This window comes from Typopeltis vanoorti, chromosome 20 (assembly GCF_054136105.1).
Source record: "Typopeltis vanoorti isolate ZY-2024b chromosome 20, IOZ_Tvanoo_1.0, whole genome shotgun sequence".
Taxonomy (NCBI): Eukaryota; Metazoa; Arthropoda; class Arachnida; order Uropygi; family Thelyphonidae; genus Typopeltis; species Typopeltis vanoorti.
Genome location: NC_143568.1, coordinates 37,412,597 through 37,429,693, shown reverse-complemented (window position 1 = coordinate 37,429,693; position 17,097 = coordinate 37,412,597). Strand labels below are relative to the sequence as shown.

The window sequence follows — 17,097 nt, the reverse complement described above, 5'->3', positions numbered from 1 at the left end:
CAAAACATCATTATATTACTGGTGGGATTCATTTCCTACTCTGCTGTTTAGATCTCTAACAAGGACCACCTTTTCCATTTTCTTAATGACAGCTGCCTGTTCTAATGACTCGGAAAATTCTTCCACTTCGTCCATAGACACAAATAAGTTTCATTGTCCATTCTCCATTTTAAAGTGCACCCACATCACTCTACTTGAAACTGCTTTCCAATCAAGAAGGTTATCTTCATGTTTGGTGTTGAGTGCTGTTGCTACTCTTCCTTTCCTTGATCATTATTGCCTAAATATCATATCTCATACTTATTATTTAGTAAGATCTCATCTGTCTTCTTTGACTCAGTAATGTCAGTTATGTCCATGTGATACTTTTCCAATTCTTCTGCAAGTTCAATTTCTTTTCCATTAATACTCCTTATATTGATGATTCCTATCTTCAATTCTTCCGACATTGGGTTTCTTCTTCTTCTTCTACTAGATATTGAGTTTGAACATGTTCCAGTAGCTGATTTTGCACGATTTGTCCTGGTTCCCTGATGAAAAGAGCAAGAGCCTTGATTAACTGGACAGCACCACAACTGGTATGAAATCTTATCATGTTGTACCATCATATGCATTGATGGTTTAAGCCAGTAGAGAGTACCATTTGGTTGGGTAAGTCCCAGATTGTCAGCCTATCCTTATTCATTCAGGACCTAGTATATACCTAACAGAGTGTACTATGTGATGGTGAGGATTCGACATTAGGTCAGAAGCCCCAGCCAGTTCTTTACATTCCTGAAAGGCAATGTCGAAGTCTCCTCCCATTTATTTTGTATTTGACCCTTAAGCGACCCCAAGAATCATCATCAAATTCCTGCCATGTACCCTCAAGTTTCTTCATGTAAGTTTCTTCAAGGGGTGTACAGGATATGATAGTACTACATGAAAAATTTACATCATTACTAACTTCCTATCTACAATTTTCCTCCAAATCAGTCTGTTACTTTTCAGGACTCCAACATTATCAGATCTTATATTTCTATCGTCTAAGGCACTTTGTACCGTATCAATCCATCAATATCTTGATCTTCCTCTGGCTCTTTTTCCTACAAACCTGGCAGAGAACACTTCTTTTGATAATCTCTCCTCCCCCATTCTGTTTAAGTGACCATACCACCTGAGAATAGCTATGCTAATGCATTCCTGGATGCTGCCAATGTTGTTCTTTTATTATATCTTCGTTTTTAATATGATATTGCCATTGATGCCATCTGTTCACGCCCCTAATCTTTCTCAGGACTCTCATATCTGCGGTCTCTAGTCTTTGGTCAAATGTTTTACTTCTGACCCAGCTATCAGATCCATAAATTAAAACTGGTTTGAGCACCGTCTTGTATGCAGCTAATTTAATTCCAACTAATTTCTCTCTTATTCCATATGAATTTATTCAATTGACTTCCTACCATACCAGCTTTGTTGATTCTGTTGTCTATTTCAAAATTTAATTTACCATCTTCAATAAAAATTGTGCCTAAGTGGCTGAAATGTTTTTCTTGTTCCACAAGTTCTCCATTCACAACGTGGTACATTTTCAATGATTCTGCCTATTTTCATTGTCTTTGTCTTTTTATTGCTGACCTTCATATCATATCTATTACAACAGCTATTCAATTTAGTCAGAGAATCTTGCAGACTTGTAGGAGATTTATTTAGAAGTATAACATCTTCTGCATAAAGCAAAGAGCTGACATTAACATCTCCAATTTTGATATCATGTTTAATACCACTTTCCTTCATAATGTGATCCATATAGATAATGAATAACAGAGGGGATAATATACATCCTTGTCTCACACTAGATTTAACTTTAAACTATCTTCCTGTACTTCAATTCTAACTGCTGACTTACAACTCAAATAAAGACTAAGTATTGTTTGATATAATGCCCCATTGACACCATATAACTGTAGCATATTGATTAGCTTCTATCTTGGCACCTTGTCATATGCCTTTTCCAAATTGACAAAAATTAAATACAGATCTCTATTATATTCCCATGCTTTCTCGACTATTTGTCGTAAAGTGAAGATCTGATCCTGACAGCCTCTATTTGGACTGAATCCAGCTTGTTCTTCACCAAGCTTATTTTCCACAGTTCTTCTCAAACGTTTCTCAAGTATACTTGCATAAATCTTACCAGGAACACTCAGTAGGGAGATACCTCTGTAATTTCTCCATTCAGTTTTATTTCTCTTTTTATATATGAGCACTATGAGAGCTCTACTCCAATCATCGGGAATTGGTCTCTCTGTCCAGGCCTTCTGAACTATGCAGTGCAGCCACTAAGACTTTTATACCGCCATACTTCAGCATTTCTGGTCAAATACATCTACTCCTGCTGCCTTTCCACATTTCAAGCCTTTGATGGATTTTTCTACTTCAAGACCCCAAGAATATGATAACTTAAATATTTTACCAATTTCTTTGCTGTGTGCTTTTGTGATTGCTCAAACCTTGATAATGTCTCAACAACTGAAGATGAAATATTGGTGTGAAAAGTAATTATTTCTGTTCCCTCTGATGTTATGAAAATAATTTTAAAAATCTTATATAAAATTTTATTAATAACAAAAAAATTACATATGGAATTGTATGCATGAGGACACCTCAGTATGTATAGAGATTTGCAGAATAACTGATGGACAAGAGAACTTGACATATATACATATTGAGTTCTCCTCGTGATTGTGACATGACATGCATTCTTTTATTTTTTAATACTCTATTTTCTTTTTAGTATGGTTACATTGATAATGGTTTTGAGTTACAACTGAAAATTCTGTTGTCAGTAAAATTTTTACAATGATTTTTCTATTTTTTAATTGTTTTGGTAATGCATGCTCATGTCTCTCTATCCTTCATCATATACCTGGTGTGTTGTGATAAATCATGAAACCATCAGGACAACCGCTTAGCATTACAAACAATACACATATTAATTGGTATATAAGGAGAAAGCCTTATATACTTGCTTGTGCACAAGCAAGAAGGATGACCAGTATGGTGAGAAAATCAGACTTCCAAGACATCTATGTAGTACTGGAGAAGGGGGGGGGGTGCATTATTCACAATGATCAATTTTATTCCACTTCTGAAAGTGAAGACATAAGTACATTAAAATCCTGTGGTTTATATATGAATTTGGCTGTTTTCAGGAACAGGATTGCTTTTACAATTATCTTAATTATTGTTTACTTATATACCCTGAAAACAGTAACTATTTTGTTGCCATAGGAATATATCGAAATCAAACCAGAAATGTGTGGTTTGATAGCAAATGCATACCACAATGTCATATACCCACCTGGTATGCAAATAGATAACTTGAGATAGTTTCTCTTGTCTCATACCAGTGTGAATCTGTTAATGACACAATCCTTATAGATTATAAATAACAGTAGAAACATTGTATGATGCTACCTTACACTTGATTTAATATCAGACCACCTTCCAGCATATCCTTGATTCTCGTAGATAGGCTTATACGTTGGTTATACATTTCTAAATAACTTAGGGAATTAAAACAACGTAGATCCGAATATAAATTAAATAATACTTTAATAGATATTTCCGATATTTCGGCAATGTCTCATTGCCATTTTCTAAAGGAACTTAACAAAAGGCAGGAGCACAAACAAGCTCTAACAATATAGTAACTGGAAATGAAGATATGAAGCTATCTTTCTCCTAGAAGTCCTGATGGTGCCCTCTGGCGGGCTAAGTAGGCATTCTTGGCCGTTGGGCTGAAGGTCTGCTGATGTATGCCTCCCAAATATGGGGCAGTCGCATACAACCAAATTTGTTGAGGTTTGGAGAGTTTCTTAGGGCAGAGGCTGATTCCATAAATAATCTTTCGAATTTATATTTGCTCCGGTGTATTATTTTTGCTTTCTTCCACCGTATTCTGTGGCGAGTATCCAGAGCATGGTCTGCAAGACCAGAATGGCTATATTTGTAAACCTCAACAAATTTGGTTGTATGCGACTGCCCCAAATTTGGGAGGCATACATCAGCAGACCTTCAGCCCAACGGCCAAGAATGCCTACTTAGCCCGCCAGAGGGCACCATCAGGACTTCTAGGAGAAAGATAGCTTCATATCTTCATTTCCAGTTACTATATTGTTAGAGCTTGTTTGTGCTCCTGCCTTTTGTTAAGTTCCTTTAGAAAATGGCAATGAGACATTGCCGAAATATCGGAAATATCTATTAAAGTATTATTTAATTTATATTCGGATCTACGTTGTTTTAATTCCCTAAGTTATTTAGAAATGTATAACCAACGTATAAGCCTATCTACGAGAATCAACATCATCCACGGAGATACTATCGCACGGAAGGCTCGCCAGTATGGTAAAATGAAGATGAAGCTGTCAAGACAATTAAATCGTCTGACTTTCCTGAAACGCTGCCGGGATAACAAGGTAATCCCGAACTGTGTGAAATTGAAGCACCGTTTTGTTTCGCAAAAAGCGCTCCGTATATACAACCGCGCTAGCTACGCGTTACTACGCGAACAGATCACCGCCACGCGGTTAGGCTTAGCCAAAATTAACGAAGCTATTCGTACCCTCGAAGAGGAACTTTCGTGCACTTTGAATCAAGAACTGTGGACAATTTTACATGACGTCTCGTGTACCTCCGCAGACAAAGAGTTTGAAAAGATACGAAGCCGACAGATGAAGAAATTCGATAAATTAATAAAAAAGAATTCCACCGTCAATCCAGAACTTGCTACCAACACCGTAATCAACCTTTCTTCAGTCACCCTGAAGCCTGAAGCTCTCAACGTGCTTTCACGTGGCCACAACTTCACCATTGCTCCCAAAAAAATACCAAGTGAGGATATTATGATCCAGATTGAAAGAGGAATCCGCCACCTTCCACATTAAATCGCCAACAGTGTAAGACTAGATGTAGCTTGTGTCCTTTCCATAGCAAAACCACCCAAAACCAATATATCCAACAAGGAATTTGAAGCCCTACAGGAATTGAGAAATAATAAAGAATTAGTTATCACCAGAGCGGATAAAGGGAATGCAACTGTAGTACTTAACCAAAAGGACTACAAAGGTAAGCTGAATGCTCTCCTATTAGATCGGGCTACTTACCTCCCTATCAATTACAATCCCACCAACTCACAAATAAGAAAACTTCACAGCCTCCTTAAGAAAGTCACTTCTTGGCCTGTAGAAGTTACCAACAGATTAAAACCGTTTAACTCTATACCCCCCCCCCCCCCGTATTTACGGACTCCCAAAAATACATAAAGAAAATGTGCCATTACGTCCCATAGTGGATGGCATTGATTCCCCCACATACAAATTAGCTAAATATTTAGCCAAAGAGCTCACACACTATACTGGCAACACACCATCACACATAAAAAACTCAGCTCACTTCAAAGCCAGCATAGAAAACCTTACACTCCAACATAATGACATAATGGTCAGCTTCGACGTCTCCTCCTTATTCACCAATGTCCCACTCAAGGAAACTTTAGAGCTAATCCAAGCTAAATTTTCTCCCGATATCTCAGCCCTATTTCAGTTCACAATGAACTCAGGCTATTTCGTTTGGCAGGGAAAATTCTACAAACAAATAGAGGGGACAGCCATGGGCTCACCACTCTCCCCACCCTTAGCAAATTCTTTATGGAGACCTTTGAGGAAAAAGCCTTAGCCTCTTCCCCACAAAAACCAACCATATGTCTTCGCTACATTGATGATGTGTTCGCTATTTGGCCACATGGCTCTGAAACACTCCTCTCCTTCCTCACACACTTAAACAACCAACACGCCAGAATCAAGTTCACCCTGGAAAAAGAGGAAAACAACTGCCTCCCCTTCCTAGACACACTAGTCACCTGCCAGCCTGATGGAACTTTGGTTTTCTCAGTTTACAGAAAACCCACCCATACAGGCAGATACATCCACCAACAATCTCACCCCCCCCTCACAACAATATGGAGTGGTAAAAACACTATACAACAGGGCTAAACTAATCTGTTCTAACGACATAGCCCTTAACACTGAACTAAATCACATCCTAAACACTTTCTCAGCCAATGGCTACCCCCCCAAAAAAATCCAAAAAATATTAAAACCTACAAACCACAGCCCCCCTCCACAAAAAAGATTACTCTAAATCCATCATCATCCCCTACATCCGAGGCACCTCAGAAAAAATTACCAAAATTCTAAAAAAACATGACCTCACCTCCTGTTACAGGCCTTACAGAAAATTGGCATCCCTTATCCGCTCTACCAAAGACCAACCACTTCCCCTAGACCTACCTGGTGTATACCAGGTCCTTTGCAGTTGTAAACTGTCGTACTTTGGCCAAACAGGCAGGACAGCGAATATCAGAATTTCTGAACACAAGGACTACATCCGGTTTTACAAATATAGCCATTCTGGTCTTGCAGACCATGCTCTGGATACTCGCCACAGAATACGGTGGAAGAAAGCAAAAATAATACACCGGAGCAAATATAAATTCGAAAGATTATTTATGGAATCAGCCTCTGCCCTAAGAAACTCCAAACCTCAACAAATTTGGTTGTATGCGACTGCCCCAAATTTGGGAGGCATACATCAGCAGACCTTCAGCCCAACGGCCAAGAATGCCTACTTAGCCCGCCAGAGGGCACCATCAGGACTTCTAGGAGAAAGATAGCTTCATATCTTCATTTCCAGTTACTATATTGTTAGAGCTTGTTTGTGCTCCTGCCTTTTGTTAAGTTCCTTTAGAAAATGGCAATGAGACATTGCCGAAATATCTATTAAAGTATTATTTAATTTATATTCGGATCTACGTTGTTTTAATTCCCTAAGTTATTTAGATAAGCATATCCTTGAATTCTGACTGCTGTTCGGAATTTAAGTATAAGCTAGGTATCACCATGTAAAATCCCATTTACACTATACAAAGTTAGTGTTTTAAACAGTTTTATCTTTGGCATCATTCTTGACTATTTGTTATAATGTAAAAATCAAGTCTTAAGAACACCTATTTGGTCTAAATCCAGACTTTTTTGAATTTTGCCTTCAGCTTTTTTTTAGCCTTTTCTCAAGTATAATTGCAGAAATCTTTTTGGAACACAATGTCTGGAAATTCCACTATAATTCTCACATTGTTTTATTTTTATTTATTATTCATTTTTAATAAATTGGTACAATGAAATTCTCTTCAAATGATCTGGGATTTGACTTTCTGAACAAGCATTCTTAATTAATTGGTGTATTATGAAACTTGAAATTTTCACTTTCAAGTTTTTGATGGCATTTCCTCAATGTTCTGTTATTTATAACTTCATTTAATAAGTTTTTGAACTTGTTACTCTAGATATGTAGAATATTATTGATGTCAGTCTCTCTGGCTGTAAAGAGTGGAATTACTCACTGTATGTTTCTATTTTTTGAAGAGTTTTTACTTATTTTAATTTTATACGATTTAAGACTACTGTTATTTTAAATATTTATCCTTTACATAATTTACCACTATCTATATAATTTAGTGTATCCCCCCCCCCCAAAAAAAAAGTTAAATGTAAAAAAAAAAAAAATGCTTATAAGTAGAGTGAATGGGTAGTGTGATCTGGCTTTTTCCTTTCCAAATTGTCCGTTGGGGAAGAAAGTGGGGAAAGCTTGAGAACCACAACTCTAAGAGACATCTCTGAATTTTCAGTCAAATCCCAGGAAATCACTCTCCCCTTCAGATTTTGACTTATTCAGTATCATTTGGTTGTGGGGGGGGGTAATAATTATTATAAAATAAATAAAATTGCAGCAAATTTTGACTGAAGTGTTACATTATCTCTAAAACCTCGAAGTGACTTTATATATAGGTTAACTATTTTTTTGTATTAAAATGCTAAAACGACTGGATAGTTAAACTAAAACAGGCATACTGGGCTAATCATGGATTAAATGTCACATCATTTTTTGCTCAGTTTATTATTATAAAGTTTTGTTTTTCAGTATTAATTCACTTATCTGTTGACTGCAAATAATATATTTACTATTGTTTTCAGCAACTTCAAAATCCTTCAGTATCTTTGGCAAATTATCAAGTAAGTTCATATTGTATGTTCATATTATATTTTATGTTATTCTAACTTCTATTAGCTAGATATTGATTTATTATTATGCAATTTATACTTTAAAATAAATATATGAATAATATATTTAAATTTCATGATAGGTTAATGTTTTACATATGGTTTGTAGTATATTTATTACAGAAGAAAAAGTGAATAACAGAAAAGATATATTGTGCATCTAGTTAACCTTAATGTAGAAATAGTGATTATTACTTGATAAATATACTTGTTCTTTATCACATGGCTGAAAAGTAATGCCCATTTTTAAATAAAGCCAGAAATGCATAAGATTAATAGATTCAATACAGTAGACAATTGTTATAGTGAACTCCTAGGGACCAAAGGTTTCTTATAATAAAATTTGATGTAATGAATTTAGGGTAAAATACTAACACTTGCACTCCATTCCGATGAAACAAAAGAAATCATGGGAAATAACCCAAATTGTGAAAAATGTAACCAAGGAAATTGTATATTGATGATAGACACAAAGGATTGGCAGGAAACCATACATAAGGCACATAAAATGGCAATATGAAAAAGTACAAATGAAACAATAATAGGAGATAAACGAAAGAACTAGAAGAATATGAAATTATAAAAATTAAAAATGCAGAATTAATGTTCAAATTTTGAAATATTAGATTAGGTTAAATTAATGTACTTACCTGAAAATTCCATAATAAACTAAATACATGCTGTCTGTACTGTTAAAATTTAAAAAAAAAATCTGAGAATTTCAATAGGCAGTCAACTTGGTCACGTCCACTTACAAAGAGAAAGGGAATAGAACTGATGAATGTTAGTCCATATTATCATATTCACTAGTCAGCATTAATTAACCTGTGGGGAGGGGGAAAGTGGTAGACACAGATGGCATCAGTGTCAGCTTCCTGATTGAAGAGAAACCAGTGATGTATAGCTAGCATAAATTCATACTGTTCTTTTAGAAATGTAAATTAAAGAAATATTGCACAGTATACAGATACAGTATTTTTTTATTTGAAGTTTAAGTAAAAGTTATGAAATTTGTTTGTATAGCAGCTCATATTGTGTGTGAAAGACTTTATAAGGTAAAAAATTCTAAATTTCTGATTTAGAATTTTTGAGTTTTGGACCTAAATTTTAATTTTAATTGTAAAAACCTAAATTTTAACAGTTTGTATATATTTATAGTAGTTCATTATGAAGATTTTAGGTAAGTCATATTATTTTAAGCTAATGTAAACTTTTGAAATGTAAATGTTAATTCTAGATATTTATAATTCTGCTTTTCTGGTTTTTTTTCTTATGTCTCCTGCTATTGTTTGCATTTGTACTTTTTCATGTATGATTCCTGTCAGTCCTTTGTGTTCAGTCCTTAATTTATATGTGCTGTTTCTGTGATTTTCTTTTGTATTTTTATTTTCCCACTTTTTCCCTATTCCTTTACATTTTATACTAGGGGGCTCTGCCCCCTGACGCCTACGGTTTCAGGCCATATTTTTTTCCGGCAAGCATTCAGCATAGAGGGTTGTAATTCCTTAATGGACAGAGAAATAATTTTCACCCAATTCATATTGAAAATTCTTTCCATGCTTGAGGCAGTGTCATGTTTGGATTAGATTCCATTTTTTCCGAAATTAATTGAAATGTTCGCCGAATATAATATGACTTAAATGTTGATATTATTCCTTAGTCGAGTGGTTGAATAAGTGAAGTAGTATTAGGCGGCAAAAAAGTTATTTTAATATTCGGATGGCTTAAATTTGTTGGGTAGCCTGGTGCGTTATCTAAAATTAGTAGAATTTTGAAGTCCATATTCTTTTTCTTTGTGTAACTTTCTACATCGGGTACAAAACACTTGAACAACCAATTTTCAAACATGCTAGCTGTAACCCATGCCTTTTTGTTGGCCCGCCAATAAACAGGTAGGGTGGACTTGTCGAGCCCTTTCATTGCACGAGGATTTGCGAATCGGTTAATAAACATTGGTTTTGTCATATAATCACCTGATACATTACTACAAAACAGTAGAGTAATTCTATCTTTGGAAACTTGGAATCCAAGAGCTGATCTTTCAGTGCATTTTGGCATTTTTTCCCAATATAACCCAGATTCATCTGCATTGAACACCTGGTCTACACTGTAACCTTCTTTAATGATTTTTAAAAGTTCTGCTGGGTATTTGCGGGCAGCTTCAACGTCTGCTGATGCTGATTTTCCCTGGATTTTAAGATTATACAAAGAAAACAGCTTTTTAAAGTTTTCGAACCAGCTCTTATTGGCACAAAAATCCATGCTGAGAGCTTTCTTCTGAAGAATCTTGATCAAGTTCTTTTAAATGTTTATAAACTTTGAGAGCTTTTTGCTTAATAAGGTGTCCATCCAAAGGAATTTTCTTTTGAGTGCAATCTTCTGTCGAAATTATTAGAGATTTCTCCATTTTTCTATTAGAATATTGCGAACACGAGCAACTCGCTTTGCACTTACCGTTGACCCATCAATAACACTTTCTCGGATATTATGTTCATTTTGTTTGATTGTTCAAATTGTTGATTCATTTAAATTCAGAGTCCTTGCAACAACTCCTGATTTTTCTCCAATTTGAACCGATCCAAGATTTTAATATTTTCTTTGAGAGAAATGATTTTCCACTTCAATGTTGGGGTTTTCCCTTTCGTTGCAGTTTTATTGGCCATTACAATAAAGATAAACTTTTAAATAAAAAAAGCATTACATATGTATGTAACTCACCAGAAAATAAACTGCTCAGCTTGTGAACAACACACTTATGATTTTAAATGTGCTTTCCTGGGAAAACGAAGACAATTTTCAACAATAAACACTTTAATAAACACTTGCTGGCATGTCAACAATTTACAGGTGATATCCTTTTATACGCTTATAAATTATTCAAGTTTTTTTAATTGTTATAATACATACAAGCTGAATTTTGTTTTACACAAGACAGCAGCTATAAAAACGTACATATGATTGGTGCGGTATTAACAAAAGATCGCACGACCCAAAGACAAAAGCAACCGACAAGCGTTGATTTCAAATGCTAATTCACTTCATTCGAATTCCATAACATCTGAAATTGTCATAACAACATTCACTATTAGTTTTAACACATTCACAACAGGTGTCATTTATCATTCCGATGGAACTTTTCATTACTGACTGGCTCAACTTACACATACGTTTCAACCCTTGGTTGAATTTTATGGCTTCTTGTTTGCGTTTGAGGTGGCAGGCGAACTCACACATTCATTATATGGCATGTTTCTTGGTAGTCTTTTATTTTAAGTTAGCTTTTGTGATCTGCCATAATGCCATCGAGAATTTCAAATGCAATAAAAGGACAATAGTTTTTAGTTAGATACTGTGTTTCAGTGCAACATATGATTTTGCTTAAGTCTATACAGCATCGTTTCTGTGAGAGGGGACGTGATTTATTAGTTCACGCCATTTTTATTCCATCTATCTCTAATTGCACTATTTGTTGAGAATGACACAGACTGCAAAAGCCTCTGTACAGTACCTTATTCAGTGATACAATAAAACTAAATTCGATACTTTAACTACTTGAGCAATACAGGCAGACACAAATTTAATGAAGATAAAATTTGATTTTTAAGTCCCTTGGAAAAATATGAAAAAAAAAAATAAATAAAGGGTTACTAGAAATTGTAGACCACGTTGAACAAGGGATACTACAATTTGTAGACCGCGTCGTATAAGTACCGCGTTACACGAGGGTTACCTCTATTATTCGAGAAAAAATGAGTCTGAAAACAAGCACCAAATCTTTGAAATTCATTGGTAGACAATGAAGGAGACATTCGTTGATTCTGTCAGAGAGATGTGGCTGAAGTTGTTTGCAAGAATTGAAAAATCGAACTCCATGGTGTACTCAGGAAGTTTGGGGAAGTCAATTAAAAGAAGAGGGCATATCAAAAGTTCCTGGAATGTAAGTCAGCATAGGCTTTGAGAAAACACACGGGAAAAATGTAAGAAAGCAAAGCATTGTGTAAAACTAGCTAATCAAAAGACATGGAAAGATTTTGGTAAGAACATAGAAGATAAATATCAGGAAGGTGATATAATATTTCGGAGGCTGTTGAAAAAAAAAAAAGCTTAGAAATGGAGGTAAGAGTAATGAAGGAAAGGATGATAAAGGTCATTAAAATTGAAGATAAGGATATTCCAGATATCTGGAGTAATTACTTTGAAAAATACTGTTAAAAAAAAAAAAGCAGTGACTGAACAGTAATGGAAAATTTTCAAGAGAAATGCAAACAGGAGCACCAATCAATACTTGAGATAGAGATTTCTGTCAAAAACAACCTTCAAATGTGGAAAGGCAGCCAGAGTAGATGATCTTCAACCAGAAATGTTCAAATATGGAGGTATAAATGTTTTGCAGTGCATAATTGAAGTCCTGATCAGAAGGTGAAATTTCAGTGATTGGAGTCAAGCCCTCATGGTTCCCATCTGTAAAAAGGGGAATAAAGCTGAATATGAGAATTACAGAGGAATTTCTCTACTAAATGTTCCAGGTAAGGATTATGCAAGCATACTTAAGAAGAGTCTGAGAAAAATTGTGGAAGAGAAATTTAGAGAACAAGCTGGGTTCAGGCCAAATAGAGGCTGTTAAAATCAGATTTTCACTTTATGACAAATAGCTAAAAAAATCATGGGAATATAACACAAGATTTGTAGAGCTGGAAAAAGCATATGACAAGGTGCTAAGAGAAAAGCTTTTCAAAACACTACAGTCATATAAGTAAATGGAACATTCTACAGAGCAGTATGTAGTCTATATTTAAGTTGTAAGTCAGCAGTTAGAATTGAAGAAAATACAGGAAGAATGGTTTGATGAAAAATCAGGTGTAAGACAAGGGTGTACACTCTTGTCTTACACCTGATTATGTATCATATTGTGAAAGAAAGTTACATTAAACCTGATATTAAAATATGAGATACCAAACTGATCTCTATGCTTTATACAGATGATTTACTCCTAAACAGATCCAAAAGTCATTAGTATTCTCTGACTACATTGAATCCTTCTGTAAGAAATTCGGTCTGAAAATCAGCAGTAAAAAGGATAAATACTATGAAAATAGGCAGGAAACTTGAAAACGTATCCTGAATGGAGAACCTATAGAATAAGTAAAACATTTCAGTTATTTAGGCACAATTTTTAGTGAAGATGGCTAATCTGGCATGAAATAGACAACAGAATTGGCAAAACTGGTATGGTAGGAAGTTAACTGAATAAATTTATATGGAATAAGAGAGAAATTAGTTAAAATACTGTACTAGTTGTATACAAGACAATGTTCAAACCAATTTTGGTTTATTGATCCTTTCTTTTAGGCTTACACGGTGATCCGAATGCATTTTTGAAAATTATAGAGACAACTACCGTGTTTGAATAAAAACCTTAGTTTAATATAACTAAAATCTACATTCGACATTTCGACCTTTATGTCAAGGTCATCTTCTGGAGCGTACAAATATACACAGGAAACAAGCTATACTAGAATCAAACTGGTTCATTAAAGACACTGACCAACCGCTACTACAATTGTTAATATATATATATATATTAGACAACACTAATAATAAGACTCTAGCGTTGATGTATAATTTTTATTTTTATTTTATTTTTTATTTTTTTATTTAATTTTTTTTTTTATTTAATTTTTTATTTATTTATTTATTTATTTATTTATTTATTTTTTTCACCAGAGGTCAGACCAACAATTGTGGTAGCGGTTGGTCAGTGTCTTTAAACGAACCAGTTTGATTGTAGCATAGCTTGTTTCCTGTGTATATTTGTATGCTCCAGAAGATGACTTTGACATAAAGGTCTAAACGTCAAATGTAGATTTTAGTTATATTAAACTAAAGTTTTTATTCAAACACGGTAGTTATCTCCATAATTTTCAAAAATGCATTTGGTTTATTGATCTTTGAGCTGGGTGGAACTTACTCAACTCATCCAAGGATCCACTCCTTCAAGATTATACTGGGAAAAAAAAAACATTACATTACATTACAGGTCCCCTATATAGGGGAAACAGGTTGCGCAATTCCTATCAGAAAAAAGGAATATAAACGACACATCAAGCTGGTCTTTCTGATCATGTCTTGAACACTTTATATAGAATTGACTAGAAAAGCACCTGTTGTTTACATCACACCAAAACATGGTATGAATGTAAATTTAACACATTCGCTGCACTACGAGTATACTCATAGTTGGTATATGAACCTCACAAGCCAACTACGAATATACTCGTATGTTGACTCATACTGACCTTGAAGAAGTGAAATTGCTTGGCGTGCGGTACCAAACTATGCCCGAGGAGCGTGGCAATAAATGTGTTAAGGAAGCCTGTGAGATTCTTATCAACTACCCTAATCTTAACAATAATGATGGTCTAAAAATCCCAAGAATATAGAGAGCACATATTCTACCCACTTAACCTTTCTCCCTATGAGTTAATTATAAATAGGACCATAGGTAATAATAAATTTAGTTTAATCCTTTATTATAGTCTAACTAAGTGGAAAAAAAAAAAAAACTTCGACCATAGGTAATCCAGGATCTTAAATCTGATATAACAATTGTCACGTTAAATTGGGATATCATTTTTACTGTAACAAAACTATCTATATGAAATAATGTTTCTTATTTATTTCTTAGTTATTTTATTTTCACTAGATTTCAGGCAAGTAGAATAACCGTTGATCAAATCATTGTCTCTTCAGCATACTGTGTGAAATGTAATTTAGCTTGTCTCTGTGTGTGTGTGTATTTTCTCATCACTTTATAAGAAATAAGCCCTTCTACTTTTTTTTTTACTAATTTAGTTTATGCTGTCTCTTTCAGGCTAGCCTAATCACAGAACATGCAGCAAGTATCACTCCTATTACTGGTACAATCCAGGCCCAGTATAATCAGTTGCAAAAACAACACCAAGATTTTGTTGCCCACTTAACAGCTCAAGTCCAACAGCTGCAGGTATATCAGAATAACCATATTCTAAAGCAGTAGGTTTGAATTCTTTAAAATAAAATTGATAGTTGAATACTTCTCTAGTTTGACAGCATTAGCAGTTTATGACTGGAATATATTTTTTTAGAACTTAAAATTTATCATACAAATCAATAGATTGATAGGTAGTTTGTTTTCTTGCATTTCATAATTTCTTTTTCTTTATCAATAACTGCTCCAGCAAAAACTGTTCAAGTGAGGCAAATCAAAGGTCTGTTTCTTTCTGTCCCCTCAAATTTTTTCTTTGTGAAAAAAATGTTCCAGCTCGTTTTTTTTTTCTTTTCTAAATCTTCTCTTAATCCATCTTTCTACTTTTTCCATGTCTTCCTTTTAGTCTCTTCTCCTCAATTTTCATTTCATATTGAGTATTCTTTCTAAATTCATTTTCATTACATGTTCAAACCACTTAATTGAGAGTTCACAAGCATTTTGTCAACACTTTTTAGTCTCAAAACATTCATTTCCTCATTTCTTATTTTTTCTTTCTTTCTTTCCTTCCTTGTTTTTGCCAACATTGCCCTTAAAACTTACATTTCCACTGCTTGTATTCAACTTAGGTATCTTTTTGTTAAGCTCATGTCTCTGCTGCATAAGACAAAATAGGCAAACAAATAACTTCTCTTAATCAAAATCTTGCATTTTATTGGGATCTCACTGACCCAAAGTAGACTACTTAAAAAAGCTTTTGCTCGAGCAAAATCCTCCTTAATATCTCCTGACTTAAACTTCCATCACAAGAAAGTACACTTCCCAAATATTTGAAGTTTAACTACTCAACACTTGCTCATTCAGTCTAACGCAATTAACTTTTACATTTTTTCTACAGTTTAAAGCCATACTCTTTTTGCTATTAATATATAACCCATGGTTCTGTGTCACACTGTTCCATTTGTCCAGTTTCTTCTTAACTCTTCTTCTAAATGTGCCAAAATCACCACATCATCTTCAAACACGGCTGTTTCTCCTTTCTGGTCACTTTGTGTATCTAGGACATTCATCACCATGATTAACAGCAGTAGAAATAAGATATTTCTTTGTTGTAGTTGTAGTTTATTACTGACTTCAAAAGTCAGTAATCAATAATTCAGTCAATATAAAAGCTCCAAATAGTGGTAAAATGTAATACACACAAAAATTTCTTTCTCTAATTTATAAAAAACATCTTTCATGTGCAACAGTCAGTTGACAATTGGTGTGGTGATTAAAAAAAAAAAAAAAAAAACAGGAATGCAAATGGTATAAGATATTATTTAGCTTAAATAAATTATGTAATACATAATGAAACCAGTCAATTACATGAAGTCAAAGGTAGCAATTTATTTCTGAAGATAGGACACTACTTTGTTGCAGTTTATTAAGTGTGTAAACCACTCCGAATTACCAAATTTAATCTCCATACAGCTTTATATTCTTTATAACTATTTCTTCTTTTCCTATGCTTATTTTTTCCATAATTTTTTGTCTTGAACCCATTCAGAGGCTTTTCCAAATCAAAAAATGCCATAAATAGGCTTTTCCAAATTCTCCATGGCTCTTCATCATTTTTCTTACAGCAAAAATCAAATCAGTAGTTGATTGCTCTTTTTTAAAACCCAAACTGCTCTTCTCCTGGACCTTTCTTATGTTAACTCTTAATTTTGTTGCCCTTATCCTTTCATAAATCTTTGCACAGCAACACAGTAATGTTATTTCTCTATAGTTATTATGTTCTCTTGGTACAACTATCAGCTTCTTTCTCCACATTAGTCTAAAGATGTCATATAATCATTTCACTCCTGAACTATAAAAGGCTCTGATCAGTTCACAGGTAAATCATCTATCCCAGGAGATTTTCCATTCTTCATCTTCCCTAATGCTTCTTGAACTTTTGCCAAATTTATTATCTCTTTCATCATTGTATTC

General features: G+C 34.2%; 1 protein-coding gene across 2 annotated transcripts in view; it reads left to right on the top strand.

Moving 5' to 3' along the window:
* scaf6 (SR-related CTD associated factor 6) overlaps positions 1 to 17,097 on the top strand; it is a 251,811-nt gene that overhangs the window by 142,834 nt on the left and 91,880 nt on the right. For both annotated transcript variants that reach the window (XM_090409796.1, XM_090409797.1), the window contains 2 exons: positions 8,073 to 8,111; positions 15,031 to 15,162. In XM_090409796.1, coding sequence (XP_090265922.1) covers positions 8,073 to 8,111; positions 15,031 to 15,162 — 171 coding nt within the window. The remainder of the gene's footprint in view (positions 1 to 8,072; positions 8,112 to 15,030; positions 15,163 to 17,097) is intronic.